Source organism: Gymnoscopelus braueri (genome assembly GCF_963280865.1).
Source record: "Gymnoscopelus braueri genome assembly, chromosome: 17".
Taxonomy (NCBI): domain Eukaryota; kingdom Metazoa; phylum Chordata; class Actinopteri; order Myctophiformes; family Myctophidae; genus Gymnoscopelus; species Gymnoscopelus braueri.
This window is the reverse complement of record NC_137617.1, coordinates 31,559,972-31,576,116: the sequence shown is the minus strand read 5'-3', so window position 1 is coordinate 31,576,116 and position 16,145 is coordinate 31,559,972. Positions and strand designations below refer to the sequence as shown.

Here is a 16,145-nt window from a genome sequence, read left to right as displayed (position 1 = left end):
ACCCTGCATGATAATCTTAGACTAGCAAACTCAGTACCGTCTTTTAAATCACTTCTCAAAACGTACTTTTACAACCAAATTATGTTTTTTATTTTCCCGTTTCGTCATCATCTTGATCTTCTTCCAAAAGTCACCATCTTTATCATCTTCATTATCTTCTCATAGTTATCTTCTTTCCATCACTTGCTTGGACCTCATTCATTGACACTTGCTGCTATATTTTATTTGAATATTTGTTTTGTTTCATTTTGTTGTGATTTACTGCTGTGGCCAACCTAACTGACTGATATGATCAGTGCTGAATAAAAGATATGAATGTCTGCAGCTTTGCCAAGTCAAGTCAATTGTATTTGTAAAGCATGTAAAAAAAAATAACCAACATTTGTTTTGAATTATAATGGTTTGAAATAAATTGTTTGCAAGGTAGAATTGCAGTTCTTGGAACAATAGGAGACTTTCCTATCAGCAAACGTTTACACTCATTCAGACCCTTTGAGAGAAAACATAGGAACAACTGAAACATACTTTACATTCAACATATTTTAAAATATTTATTATATTTATATCATAACTCCTCCTGTATTACCTTTATTAGACAAACATACATTTCCATAATATACATAAAATCATAATGTATATAGACATAATCACAAAGTATTTCAACTGGCATGACATAAACTAATTTAATACATAAGGAATGTTTTATTTAAATCTGATAATATTAAACAAAAATATTAAATATTAAAATATATTAAAAACAAACAATAATAATCAATAATGAATTGACTTCTGTGTGTTTATACATGTGCATATGTACAGTATGTATGCACATGCATGTAAATTGATTTGAAATTGAACTGATTTCCACAATCGGCTAAAGTATACCTGTAAATACACACTTGATCCAGTTTCATCAAACAATATAAAAGAAAAACTAATAAACGGGTAGAAAGTAATAGTTTTTTCCTGTTACACAAGTCAATGATTAACGGTGAATTAATTCCTTCCAGTCCACTTCAGACATACTTGTGTGTACCAATCTACTAACCTGTGTGTGTGTGTGTGTGTGTGTGTGTGTGTGTGTGTGTGTGTGTGTGTGTGTGTGTGTGTGTGTGTGTGTGTGTGTGTGTGTGTGTGTGTGTGTGTGTGTGTGTGTGTGTGTGCGTGCGTGCGTGCGTGCGTGCGTGCGTGCGTGCGTGCGTGCGTGCGTGCGTGCGTGCGTGCGTGCGTGCGTGCGTGCGTGCACACAGACGTGTCTACTGTCGACTTGAGATGGAGCTGTTGATAGATGGCCGGATCAGCTCTTCCATAATTACAGCAAGGATGTGGCACAGTGCCTTGGCCTTAGGGAGAGAGAGAGAGAGAGAGAGAGAGAGAGAGAGAGAGAGAGAGAGAGAGAGAGAGAGAGAGAGAGAGAGAGAGAGAGAGAGAGAGAGAGAGAGAGAGAGAGAGAGAGAGAGAGAGAGAGAGAGACAGACAGAAAGAGAGAGAGATCTGATCTGATGCTGCAGAACTGAAACAGGACTCGAAGGCACAAATCCCATGGATGGGGCAGTTACTTGACATTTCAATTTGTGAAAACTGAAAAGTTGTAGGCCAATATGACTATTCTGATGACTGTGCTCGCTGTTTACCAGGTACGTATGAGGTCAGGAAAAGGATGAGTGCAAGCATTGAGACTGGTACAAGCTGTGCTATCACTTTTTTCATGATGTAATTTCACACACTTAATAATGCAATTGCATGCAAATGCAATTGATCATTGCCTCAAGATGCAATTGATTATTGCCTCAAGATGGAGTATTCTTTTCTGCTTGTCCTTGGGGTTTGTTTGTTTGTTTGGCATACTTAAAAAAATTATGTCATTTTTTTAGGACTAACTGACAGTTTCACATAATGTACAGTAATACAGAGTCATTCCCATTGTTGATGGAGTCCTTACCTGTTTGACGTGAATGGTGACTTTTCTAGGATGGCCTGGATTGCCATAATTGATCTCCACTGCTGGCACTTTGCTTAGCTTCTTAGGGCGAATTGTACGCATGGACTGCACTTCCACCAGTGGAATCACAAATGTCCTCTCCTGCAATCAAAGGAAATAACAACACATCACAGTGTGTCTGTGGCATACAGTAAAAATATGTGCTCTCAGCTCTCCCAGTCCCAGCAATATGTTCAGAAACTGTAGAATTTTGTGAAGGGACTGTTTTTGTTTTTTTCAGTCTATACTGCAACTGTCCCTTTAGTTTAAGCTGTTGCTTTTTCTAAGCTGTGCAGAGACTGATTTGACAGTAATTAGATGTCGCTTAAATTACCTGTGTTTTGGGGTGGCAGAATAGCACCCCTTCCTGGTTGATGGCCACTAAACAGGGTGAGGGACAGCCGCGCTGGCTGACCTTCTGAGCCAGGAAGATACTGGAGCCAAACAAAGGCGTGGAGCTGAGAAACTCTGGAGGACAGTGAACAGAGACACATCTCACACCTGATTATCAACTCTAATTGTTTGATTTAGAATTTAATAGAATAAAACAGAACAGTATCTAGCAGAGCAGAGCAGAACAGAACAGAACAGAACAGAACAGAACAGAACAGACAGGAAAGGAAAGGAAACGCACCAACAAATTGTATTTTGGCATCTCGAGGGGTGAGGGATTGCATGGCAGCCAGCTGGCCCAAAGAGAAGGAGTGAATCTCCTCAAGGTTGCTTTTGATGCCATCCTGTTGTGGGAGGTACTGCTTTAACTCTGGCCTTTAGTGGGAGTTAAAGAGAGGAGAGAAAAGATAACTGGGAAATTCCGATGCTTCAGAGATTATTATATAAGGTAAAGTCTTTGAATTCCAAAATGTGTACGACTTACAATGATAGCATGTTAGACAGTCCCTGAGCCAGGTGCTGCAGGGCTGACAGCTCTGCCATCTGCTGGACCAAGGAGGAGCCACTGCCAGGCAACAGCAAATTCCCATCCAGGTAGTCACCTAGCACCTACATACATACACACACACACACACACACACACACGCACACGCACACGCACACGCACACGCACACGCACACGCACACGCACACGCACACGCACACGCACACGCACACACACACACACACACACACACACACAGGTTAGTAAATTAGTACAGTTTCTATCTCTGTTAATCAGTGTGTGTGTGGGGGTGGGTGGGTGGGTGTGTGTGTGTGTGTGTGTGTGGGGGGGGGGGTGATTGCACCTGTTGGTAGTGGAACTCGACATAGAGTTCACTGCAGAAGGAGAGAGGCTGCTTCCATATGACTCTGCTTAAAGACAAGATGACAGAGGTGTCATCCAGGAAGTCAAACAGATACTCCTCTGGGTGGAGAGGACGTACCGTTCCATCTGACAAGAGGACAGGAGGGAAAGAGAGGTGGATTTATCTTTTTTTTTCGTCACAGTTTTGGCTGTGATTCCTCGTGGCATAATTTGGTCACAATTTGTAATGTATTACATTTCATTAATATTTGCACCTTTAAAAACATGAGTTCGCAAAGTGATTTGACATTCAAAATAAAAAGCAGGATTAAGAGGAAAGAATAAAAGATGAAAGACATTAAAGACAATAAATGCTAAAATAAATACAAGGAGGTCAAATTATTCCTCAGAGATGTTTACCATGGGGCCAGCTAACATGGATGGAGAACTCTCTGACTTCTGCAGGATGTGAGACCCCCATCTCCGTACAGAACTCTGCCACCACTTCCCCTGCCACCTGTGCAGAAACAGTTATTTGCGTTAATTTGAGACCATGAAATCGTCTTCATAGAGGTGGGGATGACAAGCAAAATAACACAACAGATGAATCAATCTTACACTGAAACTCTCTATCTTGATGGGGAAATCCACACCACCTGGTAGCTGAATGGCGATGTGGCGAGAACGTTTCCCCACCTGTGAGAGGATAGACAGACTCAAGGACCGTTCTGCTGTGTGCACTGACAACCATACAACATACTGAAGGTAAATGGGGTTATAAGTTACAGAGGTGTATGTGCATGGATTTGCATTTCACTTTACCAGGAGGGCTTCCAACTCTGCTTGAGAGGGGACGGTACGACGACCTCCAAAATTCAGAGTGCGCTGCAGGTTGTCTTGACACATTTTGGCTAATTCTGAAGGCATATAAATATAAATTAGTATGTGTGTGTGTATGTGTATGTGTATGTGTATGTATGTGTGTGTGTGTGTGTGTGTGTGTGTGTGTGTGTGTGTGTGTGTGTGTGTGTGTGTGTGTGTGTGTGTGTGTGCGTGTGCGTGCGTGCGTGCGTGCGTGCGTGCGTGCGTGCGTGCGTGCGTGCGTGCGTGCGTGCGTGCGTGCGTGCGTGCGTGCGTGCGTGCGTGCGTGCGTGCGTGCATGCGCGTGTGTGTGTGTGTGCATGCATGCACTTGTAGATGCGTGCATGTGTGATTTGCACATGCTATGTGCTATGTGTATGTGTGTACTATGTGGGTGTGATCGCTTAGTGCCAGACAGTGAAAACCAATATTGCCACAGAATAAGTAAATCATTTATAAAACTTAACCATGAATGAATCAATAATTTTATATGAATAATAATTATAAGATAGATTTTGACATCTATGCACATCAAACAATAATGGTTGTTTTTGATCAACTTACTTGATCAATTCAATAGCCCAATCTAATCACCTGGTAGATCAAAAAGAGGTGGTTGCCCACCCCTAATGTGCAGTATCTGTGTGCGTACCTTGGTACGAGTGTGTGGGGTCATGAGCGATGTCTCGTAGATGTCGTTTGACATACGGATGCAGGATGTTGGAGCAGGGGAAGAAGCCTGTCACCAGGTTCAACAGACGCCAACCCAGGGTACAACGCTCCCTGTGGACACGGGAACCAGAATCACTACAGTTCACTTTTGTGTGAATCTTCATTTGGTCTCATTCTACATGAACCCACAGTAAAATCCTGAGTGTTAATTGTAGTAACTTTTTTTTCTTACATGCTATGATCACAAATGTATAATATTCCACAAAATACATGAAACGTGCTCACTTGACATGGTGCTTTGTTGTCTGCTTGATAATCTGGCAGTAGATTTCATCTCTCAGTGCCTCTTTCTCCTTCCCTAGCTAACAGAGAGGAAAAACAGAAACACATCAACAGATTCAAATCCCAATTGAATTGTCTTTCAATTCCAATTCAGCTCAGTGACATTCTTGAAAGAGCAAACACAGACCTGTAAGAAGTAGAGCAAACAGCCTTCCTGAGTGAGGTCTTCCTGCATTGGCATATCACCCGTGAATTGCATCAACCCTGGAGAGAGAGAGAGAGGGGAATGTGAAGATTAGGCGATAAATTAGCCAACGGTAGAACTTAAAATAGGAGTAGTGATAATGTGGTTGCTACTGTAGATGAGTTTTAGGCAGCTCACCGCAGAAGGACTGGACAGCCAAGTCATTCATTTCGGGGTCATCGTAAAAGATGAGGGATTCTTCTAGGAGGACCTAAAGTGAAAAGAACACATAGATATTGTATTAGATGTGAAATGTGCGATGAGGGATGATGAAGGCTGAGGTTTGGTGTGCTGCCTTACAGTACATACCCCTGTATGCTCAACCATCTCTGAGAAGTCCCATGAGCTAGTTGGTCCACCTGTTGCCTTCGCTCTGTGATGTGAAGAGTTTCAGAAAATCATGACACAGCACTTTTTGCAACTCACATACCTTACTCAATCCGACCAGAACCAACTTGCTGACTCGTAATCATTGTACCTGAAGTATTTCATGGCAAAGTCAGCCATGGTGTACTGTAGATAGTCCAGCTCGGACCCCTGGACTGAGCCATCTCTGCTGTGCAAGCCTGAATCGGCACTGGGCGATGGCCTAGAGGTTGGAGGCCTGGTAGGCCGACCAGCTCGCATGCTTTTCCTCCGTTCATCTCTTCGGTCGAGGTGGACACAGTGGTAGTCTGGGGCGGCCGATGGCTGAGTGACGTCTTTGGGGAAAAGCCCTGAGCGCCCTCCAATGGTGCCAAAACACCAGCCTGCAAGAGGGTAACAAGTATATAAAATGAGTGAACATCAGTGAGTGGAACATCAGATATTTTCTCCAGCATGCTTCCCAAACATGATGTCTTCAGAACGACACACCAGTATTCAATATTGAAATCCTTGAGACACAAATAGCATGAATAATAGCAACTTGTTTAAGCAACAGACTATAAGATGAAGGCAATTACTTTCTGGTTGAGTACATTAATGAATGTATTGATATCAATGTAAGATCCATCTGGCACATGCACATAACATATAATATAGTTTTTTCAAAGCATCATGGCTGACATTTGATAGGATTTTCAAAAAGCTGAAGGCCTTCCGATAAATGTCATGTGCACCTGCAAATCTGAACGCCTCATGATGACCTCACCTGGCTGAAGTCCTTCTATTGGCAGCAGCTTGATGACATCACCCTTGCTAAAAGTGAGCAGGCTCTTGTCATCGGTCACATAGCTCTTCAGAGCAACCACGTGGCCTGAGTCCTGAATGGTGAGACATCATCTTAGGTAAGCTGTTGAAAAGTTGAAACCTCCATGCAATGGTACTTCCACATGCACATTACTAGGTCAAGAAAAAATCCATGCCGTGCGTGCCATGGTCAAAAGGGTCAATTCTGAACAGGTTGAGCGTGATGAAAATACCTTGATGAGTTCCCTGCTGAAGTGTTGGATCATAAAGGTGATCTGAGGTGCTCTGGAGGACTGCAGTTTCAGCTGTTCATTCTTCATTTCCAGTTCCACTGTGTCAGCCCCTCGCAGCTCCACAGACAGAAGCTCAGCAAAACTAAAACATACACACACACGAAAATTGTAGTTTATACTTGCATCCGACATCCACACAGGTGAATGTAACACTGTAAACAACAACGTTGTGCACCAACATACCTGTAGCTCTTTAGCAGATGGAGGTGTTTGGGGTTGATGCCTGATGCTCTGACAATCTTCAGCAAACGAATCCCACGATGAGATATACCCAATACCTGAGCATCACCGCTAACGGTCTAAAACAAGAACATACTTAGCATATTGATGATTTTACAGATGTGAACATTGAATCTAGCCTGACACTCCGCCTGAATTTTCATTTCGTTTCACTCCATTATTCAGTCTGAAAGCCGTCTCAGTGCAGCCGTTTTCTGAGATGGGGGCGTGGCCAAAGTGGGACTCTTTGGCGATTGGTTCATACTGGATTATCCCGATCCCGATTGGGTCGTTTAGATTTGCAAACGAGAAAACCCTGCCTTCTACAGGCAGGCTAGAAATTTCAGGGGCTGGAGCCAGGCTACATTGAATCTACATTCACTTGACTAATTGACAAATTTAGTGGAATATTTGACTAATAAAACAAACCACACAATCGGCTATGTGCATGACTGTAGTCCTGGGTTTCCCGAAGGTAGCATACCAGTTTCCTGTTCTGGTTCATTTCCCCATAGCTTTGTTTGATTGGCTCTGCAGCATATTTGATCCATACACATATTAAGTTGTCATATGTGTTTTCGGCTGCGTGTGTGCAGAAATGCAAGATGCCAGCGCTTACCTTCACAGGGAACAGGCGAGAAAAGTAGTTTTCCCAGTTATCTCGAGCAGCTATGACTATCCTCTTCTTCATGTTGTCATCCTGGATGGTGCTTATTGTGGTGCCCACGTGGAAACTCGCTATAGAAGGCAAGCAGTGAATGAAATTATGATGTGTGATACTGCATCAATGGTAACATTTACAGACAACTATTTTCTACATGAATGAACAAACTGTGGCCCTTAATATTATTTGAAATCCATATCTTATATCTTATATTAAGGGATATATATATATATTAAGCTTAAAGGAGGAGTTCACCCAAAAAAGTACTTATTTTCTATCAATTACACACCCCATGAAGCCTTGATTTCATGGATTTATTTTTGTTTTTGTGGCATTCCTAAGACAATAATTTGATGACTAGGTGTATTTCCGGTAGGAGACACAAATAATCTACTTTGTGTCTCCTACCGGATACATTAGCCGGTAGGAGACGGGAATCAAATTATTAGCTTAGGAATGTGACAAAAACAAAAAAGAATCCATGGATTCAAGGCTTCATAGGGTGTGCAATTGATAGAAAATAAGTCATTTTTTGGGTGAACTCCTCCTTTAAGGGATGAGCGGCATCTCACAGGTATTGCATCACCGAAGTCATGCGTTCCCAACGGGCATCACCCTAGTAAAGTCTACTGAAATCTGAACACTATGGCGTTGACCATAATCTTTAGGGACAATTGTTAGCCAATCACACCCAGTCATATCATGTTGTCTTCTGATGTTTTCTCACCCAGTAGATCTTTCATCTTTCTCTTCTCCTCCCTGGTGATCCTTAAACAGCTGTGGGAGTAGGTGTCCCTCATGATCTAAACACCACACAATGGGCATGAATGAATGAGCAGTGAATGAGTAGTAACTGGTGAATGTCTGGTGAAAAATTATGGAACGACCTTCACAATTACAAACCTGTTCACATAACAGATTGAGGATGTAGGGGCGGCTGAACTTCTCTTTGGGATAAAAAACCTGTACATACAAAAAATATATACTCACATATTTGTACATGATTGTGAAATATGTCATTATTCTTCTAAAAATAACATGCAGTGATGCAGTTGTCTTGTGCATGTGATGTATGCAATGTACGTTTGTGTGTATCTCAATTTCTGTAAGTTATGCATATTGAGACGCTAACCTCTTTGCGTAGGAACAGTTTCCCAGGCATGGCTGCATAGGAGAAGGACACACTAGCAGAGAATCTGAACAGCTGAGAGCGAACGCCGTCCTCCTCGGACATGGGCTCTGCACACCAGAACAGATTCTAAATTAATACTGTACTCGCAGCAACCCAAAACGTTTGTAATGAGGCTGTCTCGTTCTTTTTTCATCTGTCTGTATGTCACACGCACCTGAAGATGTTGAAGCCACTCAACTAGCCACAACAGCGGTCAAATAATTACAGTGTTTAGAAAACAAATATGTGCTACAAAGTAACTAGGATAGCAGGTCCACGTCGACCTCACATAATTTATGTCAAAATGTATGTAATTTATGAAATCTTTTTGAGTGAACCGCTTTGTTTCTTTCTTTCAAATACCATTAGTGTACTATAAAGGCTTTTAATGAACTGGAGTAATATAACTATTTTATGACTGCTAGCTGGGGGACGGGCACCTACTGAGCTCAGGGGCGGCCATGGGGGGTGGGTCTGGGATGGTCTGAGTGATGGGGTCTGGAGGTGGTGCTGGTGGGTTCTCTGGGGGGACAGACGGGGGGTTCTGGGAGCGCTGGGAGCCGAAGAGATCAGCCAGGGAGCGCTGCTTCTGTCTCATACTATGGGAGATGGAACGAGGACCCCTACTGGAGGCAGGAGAAGGTGGCGTAGGGGGTCTATCGGGCGGAGGCTGCTCCACCTTGGCTTTCACCGGACGATGCACTGGAGGAGGTGCCCACTGTTGCTGTAAGCAGTTAGCAGGGGAAGAAGAGAAAGTTTGAATGAAAGCCTTTGTTTTGCTCTTATATTGAACCTATTCGGTACTGACGATCCTCACCTGCGGTTGGACCTTTTGTCCTCTGAGCTTAGCTAGAGCTTCCTCTTTATGGTCATTCTTCTTCACAAAATGGATACCGGGAACTCTGTAAAGACAGGAAAAAACGTAATTATTCATATTTAATTGCAAAATAAATAAACAATTTGTATTGTTGCGAGCTTGCCAACAGCCAACAGTGTGCACTAGCCAACACTGTGCATGGTTATGTAAAAAGTATGCCAAGACATTTTGCCATTTTCTATTAGAGATTAATTTGACATGAAAAATAGTGAACGGTGTACACATTTACACCAGGTGGTACTGTCAAACCGTAAAGATTGACTCATTTCGAGTCTATGAAATGGACAATTACACTTTGTCTCAGAAACTCTCCGATCAGAACCATTCATATTTTTGTCAGGGGAGGTGTAGGGGGGGGGGGGGGCATGAACTTTCAGGGCATTACAAATCTGGACACTAGACAAGAAGGTTTTGTTCTGTTTAGTTTCCCCCATTTTGTTCCAACTCCATAAACATGGCCTTAATTTGTCCCAGCATACAGTATATCTAGGTCACCCCAGGATGGGTATGGGGGGAGCTTTGACTCTGACCTAACGGGCTCAAAAGGAGTGGGTTCTTGGGCAGCTCTGCTGTTGTACTGTTTGATGATGTCGCGGATGTTGGAGGTGGGTTCGTCCTTGGAGCCGGAGAGAGGGGCAGGGGTCGGTCTAGCAGAGTCAGTCTCTCTGGCGGGCGGTGAGGCGGGACGTCTGACTGTCAAGATGAGAAGGCTCTGAGTGAAGACTAACTTACTGTAACTGAATGAATGACTAACTTTGTTGAATATATTTGAGGTATAGGTTGAAGAAATATGAGTGAGAATACGATTATATAGAGTGTATATAGGATAAATGTGAGAAAAGACGAACAATAAAAGCAAACAAATAACTAATAAAGAAAACAAAATGAGCAAAACAATGAATCCTGAAAATAAGCAAAACTAACAATAAAAAATTATGGCAAAGAAGAAAAACAATGGATTTTTTGAAGAAAAAGAACAAACAAGTTGCGCCAACACCACCTCTCATACTCTGTTGCTAATAAACATGATATAAGTTTATATAAGTATTTGTCTAACCTATCAATCCTTGTCTAACCTATCAATCCTTCTGTATGATATTTGTAAGGCAACATTAACATTAAAGTTCTACTTGGAATGAAGGGATCCCCAATTTCGCTAGTTCATCTTCGTGTGCTTACCTTGAGGCCTAGGGGCTGTTGGTGGGGGTGGTCGAGGTGGCGAAGGGGAACGCCGCTGTCTTGGCGGGCTGACCGGGGTGGGCCGAGGCTTCGGCTGTTTGGCTAGGGACGATGAGAACATGATATGTCTTTATGATCTGCAGTTTAACATCAATCATCAATGTATAAACAGTTAATAATGGCGGTAATAGCAAGCAAAGTGTTATTATATATATATATAGATTATGCTCCACTAACCGATCTTCTGGAAGTAATCCTTCCTATCCCTGAAAGACTCCAGGTCATTAGGGTCAGTGTGGTCAATATCTGGCTGTGTGGGGAATATAGATTATATACAGGTATTTATATACAGAATGCTAGATGTATGAGTTACAACACTTTAAGACATACAGTACCCACACAAGCTGAATATCAATGTTGTCTTTGACAAAAGATATAGCTTTTGTTAATGAACTGTTTAGTTGTTTTTTTCCTCCCCAATTTAGTTTGTGCAAATTCCTCCCATGTTTGTATAGTCCCTGTTACAGCCAACCCCTACTGTTTGGTCTGAGGAGGGTGAAGACAACCACTTGTCTCCTCAATACATATATGTCCGGTGCTTCTTTTCACTTGACAGTGAGGAGTTTCACCTGGAGGATGTATGTAATACATGCGGAGGAACACGCTATCCCTCATGCACATGAGCACACACGCATGCATACACACAGACATACACACACACCTCTGGCTCATGGTGCCTGTAGCTGGTGGGACGGCGGTCAGACTGGCGCCTCTGCTGCTGCTCCTGGGTCTGCTGCTGGGACAAAGTCATCGCCTGCATGGTCATCTGCTGGGCCTGTGGGACAGGGAGAGAGGAAGGGGAGGGTGAATGAAACCCAGGTCCTCACAACTCACAAGCAGTGGTGGAAGAAGTACTCGGATATTTGACTTAAGTAAAAGTAGCAATATCACGATATAAAAATACCCTGTTACAAGTAAAAGGCCTGTTATCAAAATGTTACTTGAGTAAAAGTACAAAATAATTGGCATCAAAATATACTTAAGATGCGACACGTTGTGAGCTTGTAGATCTGCTATTTTCAAATAGCCCATGTATAAAATAAAATAAGTGGTTAATGTATGTTTCATAATATAATATTTTATATCTACAAAGTAACTAGTAACTAAAGTTTTCAAATAATTGTAGTGGAGAAAAGTACAATATTTGCCTCTGAGATGTAATGGAGCAGAAGCAAAAGTACTGAAAACTGGAAATACTCCAGTAAAGTATAAATACCTCAAAATTGTACTTAGGTACAGTACTTGAGTAAATGTACTTAGTTACTTTACACCACTGCTTACAAGGAGCATGTGGTAGTGCACTCGCTGGTTGAGCCACCAGTGCCACCACGCACCCCGGGATGTTTATTTATGACCTCATTTCGTATTGCTGTTGCAGACACCCTATCATCTCCACGGTCTCACCATGAGAAAGGCCTGTTGGTTGATGAGGGCCTGCTGGGTTGCTGCCATCTGCCCAGGGTCAACAGCAGGTACAGCAGGCATGGCAACCTGGGGCATCATCATAGCTGCAGATAATAACGGTCAGCATGAAACACTGCATACTGTATATTACATGTTAATCTAGTGTATTATTTATCAGATATTATGGTGGTGTATGTTTATGCATTACGTTGCATGGTTGGCATCATAGGACTGGCAGCATACGCGGGCATTCCTGGATAGAGACCATACAGAAAACTGAGCAATATAAAGACACACAAATGCTTCTTCACCTGTCCATTATTGTGTGATAAAAACTAAAACGTTGTACGATAGATGGACTATATCTATTCTAGATAATGTTGAGACATTGAGACAGATTGACTCCTCTCACTTACCCATCGCATAGCCTGGCATTGTCATCGGCATTCCTGGAAAATAGAATTAGCATTTCTGGATTTGTATTTATTTAAAATTAATTTAGAGTAGACAAAACATTTTACCCCATTTTCTCCCCAGTCGTAATGCCAAATAATTCCTCCCCACACACATTTCTGTGCGTTGTCACCGCTGTTGCACCCTACTGGCTCACCTGCCAGTGAGGAGCCCCCGCCGGGAGGATGCGGCGCCTCCGTCCTACTCCTCCCACCCAACACTCTCTGCTAACTTTACCCCTTTAAGACCTGAGACGATTCTTTAAAAAAATCTAAATCCTAAGAGTTTTCTGAAAAATATATAAAAAATATTTTTTCACGATTTTTCAAAAATAGCAGATCTACAAGCTCGTAGCGCGGCACTCGGTGCCGCGCTATGAGCTTGTATATCTGCTATTTTTGAATAGCCAAAGACATCTAAAGTGACACATATGCGTTCCAGGTATCAATGGGTTAACACTGCGCTTTACCGCTAAGGGTTTGATTCCTCCAACGAACACAATTGGCTGTGTTTGAGGGTGGAAAGCCGGCCAGGGAGGCCAATCTCTGTCCCTGCAATAGCGACTCCTACAGGTTGACCAGGGTGCCTGTTGAGTATGGCAGTGGTTCTCAAACTTTTACATTTATTTTTTTATATATATTTATTGATAGTACAGCGGGGATTGACACGAGTATCAGAGGTCGTGGTCACGTTCACCTCCCTAACAAACCAACCAGTAGGGGTCAGCAACAATGAGGGACGACCAAACAGGGGGAATTGGGAATTGGCAAAATAACTAAATTATGATAAAAAATGGGAAAATATAAAAAGACTAAAAACAATCCTGAATCAATTAATACAACTATCCATCATAAGATAATAGATAATAATAGTGATATAGTGATTTTGTGGAGGAGGAGAGGGATAGAGGGACAGATGGATGGATAAATGTAAGGATGGATGTATGGGGAGAGTTCCAGGACACAGGAAGGTCCTACCTGCTCCATACATGCCGACTCCTCCTCCCCCTCTCATCCTCCGATTTAACATGGCCATTCTCTCCATGTCCTATAGACGTACACGCGCGCACGCACGCACACACACACACACACACACACACACACACACACACACACACACACACACACACACACACACACACACACACACACACACACACACACACACACACACACACACACACACACACACACACACACACACACACACACACACACACACACACACAATCACGCCCAAGAAGGAAGGAAACACAAACCACACACTGTAATAAGATACAAATGGAGATACACAATCCATTGGAACAAGCTTACACAATGAGAAGTCAGTCACAGGATCCATACAACAACCAATGTGTGCTTTAGTGAAACTCATAGGTGACAATTTGAGGCATAAGCGAGCGTAGGAACACATGCAACTAGTGCGGGTTATAGCTAGAAAAAAATCTAATAAATGGAAGAGACGTTTAAACACTGACTGGAGGTCCTTGGTCCAGTACAGGATCAAATAGGTCATCTAGGTAGGCATCCATCTGTCGACCACGACCTGGAAACACATAGGCAGTGGAACAAATATTACACAACAGGATCTGATGGCTCCAATGTTGCGTGAGTTGAATAAATTAGTGGCTGAAGGAAAACAACCATCAATAAAGAATCACTTCCTTACTGACCTAGCCAGTTGGCCACTGGGTGAATTAATTAAGCAAGAACACTACCAAGTGAAAGTAAATCCAAGATTGGAAAAAAGAAGAAGGCAAATCCAAGGACCTGACACATTGGAACCAAGGCACACTTTGGGTGTGGCTTGGGTGTAAATGATTTGAATGCCTACCCTCTGCTGGGTAATCTCTGCTCCAGGGGGCCGAGTCAAACGCAGGCAGTTCAGGAGCCTGCATAGAGGGGGCTGGTGGGATGAAGCCATCCAGATCTCTATTTACCATCCTGGAGAAAACAAAGGAAAGAGGGTTGAATTCATTCACAGTGTGTTCATTCATTCATTTATTCAACCTTTATTTATTCTCAAAAAGACACTGAGGTTGCCCTCATTTGCAGTGTCGTCAAGATACATCACAGTGTGTGTGTGTGTGTGTGTGTGTGTGTGTGTGTGTGTGTGTGTGTGTGTGTGTGTGTGTGTGTGTGTGTGTGTGTGTGTGTGTGTGTGTGTGTGTGTGTGTGTGTGTGTGTGTGTGTGTGTGTGTGTGTGTGTGTGTGTGTGTGTCCATGCAGGAGTGCCTGACGCGTCCATATCCAGCCCGTGCTGGTTTGGATATTGAGCTTTCCTCAAAAGAGCTCGACAAAGATAAAAGGTAAAGATAAAATATGTAAAATTGACAAAAAAGATGGAACATATCAAATAAGTCAACAAGATAAGTCTAAGGTTGTGGGTATGAATACACTGTAGATGTTGGCTTTGCTCTACCTGTCTCCATCACCATTGAAGAGGTAGTCAGAAGACTGGGAGGACGGTGTCCCCGGTGGAGGCACCACCTCAGCCTCAGCACCAGCTAACAGGTCCATGACAAAGTCAGAACCAGCCAGGTCGGACCAGCCCTCATCAGCCAGCAGAGACACAGACCAGCCCTGTGGACCCTCGGGTACGCCCCTACAGCACACACACACACACACACACACACACACACACACACACACACACACACACACACACACACACGTTTGTATCACTATAGATGTGAGGATATAAACATTTTAGGATGGCATTGAAAATAGCCGCAAATAGCCACAAAATGGTCCGGAAATTAGCAGATCTATTATTTTACATAGCAATATATTATATCATATTAATAGCAATGAAACCAGTAAGCCATATCACAACTGGACTATGGAGTGTCAAAACGCATTTGAGCTTTGCAAATTATTTTCTGTATGTGCTTCCGATTATGATTTATAATGATGCAATAAATGTCATAGGCACACCTTTAAAGAGATAAGCAGGCATTTAGTGTTGTGTGGCTACCTGAAAAGGAGAAGCCATGAGGCCAGCTGCTCTCCTGTGGTCCAGGACTCCACCTCAGCTGTCAACTTCTCATCTGAAAAAAGAAAGAAAGGACCATTGTATCACATTATTAAAGCTCACTCACATGCATTTCACGCACACGCACGCACACACGCACACGCACACACACACACACACACACACACACACACACACACACACACACACACACACACACACACAGCTGTTGCGACATAGAGCCTGACCGATGACAGATCTTTTAGGTCTGAACCCAATCCTGATTTTGGAGTCCTGGACCACCGATTACCGATGTTTTGACCGATATGCATCATTTTGTAATATACTTGAAAAACGTTGATTTGATTCATGTTTCTATTTGAGAACATGTACTTACATACG

At 42.8% G+C, this 16,145-nt stretch overlaps 1 protein-coding gene across 2 annotated transcripts in view; it reads right to left on the bottom strand.

Annotated features, from left to right (window-relative positions):
• Nucleotides 1-236: 236 nt before the first annotated feature.
• Nucleotides 237-16,145, bottom strand: part of myo15b (myosin XVB) — a 37,157-nt gene continuing 21,248 nt past the window's right edge. The window contains exons 31-66 of one of the 2 annotated variants that reach the window (XM_080455138.1): nt 15,747-15,819; nt 15,192-15,374; nt 14,604-14,713; nt 14,248-14,315; nt 13,748-13,817; nt 12,734-12,766; nt 12,526-12,570; nt 12,318-12,421; nt 11,575-11,688; nt 11,091-11,163; nt 10,854-10,955; nt 10,205-10,367; nt 9,606-9,699; nt 9,242-9,515; nt 8,759-8,865; nt 8,530-8,589; nt 8,354-8,429; nt 7,582-7,700; nt 6,927-7,042; nt 6,684-6,825; nt 6,413-6,524; nt 5,759-6,029; nt 5,590-5,653; nt 5,419-5,491; nt 5,224-5,300; nt 5,040-5,116; nt 4,735-4,865; nt 4,044-4,138; nt 3,840-3,917; nt 3,642-3,738; nt 3,223-3,368; nt 2,859-2,983; nt 2,616-2,749; nt 2,316-2,449; nt 1,943-2,083; nt 237-1,343 (exon numbers count right to left, since the gene is read on the bottom strand). In XM_080455138.1, coding sequence (XP_080311264.1) covers nt 1,257-1,343; nt 1,943-2,083; nt 2,316-2,449; nt 2,616-2,749; nt 2,859-2,983; nt 3,223-3,368; nt 3,642-3,738; nt 3,840-3,917; nt 4,044-4,138; nt 4,735-4,865; nt 5,040-5,116; nt 5,224-5,300; nt 5,419-5,491; nt 5,590-5,653; nt 5,759-6,029; nt 6,413-6,524; nt 6,684-6,825; nt 6,927-7,042; nt 7,582-7,700; nt 8,354-8,429; nt 8,530-8,589; nt 8,759-8,865; nt 9,242-9,515; nt 9,606-9,699; nt 10,205-10,367; nt 10,854-10,955; nt 11,091-11,163; nt 11,575-11,688; nt 12,318-12,421; nt 12,526-12,570; nt 12,734-12,766; nt 13,748-13,817; nt 14,248-14,315; nt 14,604-14,713; nt 15,192-15,374; nt 15,747-15,819 — 3,968 coding nt within the window. In that variant the 3' untranslated portion in view covers nt 237-1,256. Of the gene's footprint in view, nt 1,344-1,942; nt 2,084-2,315; nt 2,450-2,615; nt 2,750-2,858; nt 2,984-3,222; nt 3,369-3,641; nt 3,739-3,839; nt 3,918-4,043; nt 4,139-4,734; nt 4,866-5,039; nt 5,117-5,223; nt 5,301-5,418; nt 5,492-5,589; nt 5,654-5,758; nt 6,030-6,412; nt 6,525-6,683; nt 6,826-6,926; nt 7,043-7,581; nt 7,701-8,353; nt 8,430-8,529; nt 8,590-8,758; nt 8,866-9,241; nt 9,522-9,605; nt 9,700-10,204; nt 10,368-10,853; nt 10,956-11,090; nt 11,164-11,574; nt 11,689-12,317; nt 12,422-12,525; nt 12,571-12,733; nt 12,767-13,747; nt 13,818-14,247; nt 14,316-14,603; nt 14,714-15,191; nt 15,375-15,746; nt 15,820-16,145 lie in introns of both variants that reach the window. The other variant, XM_080455137.1, reaches the window with a different exon arrangement.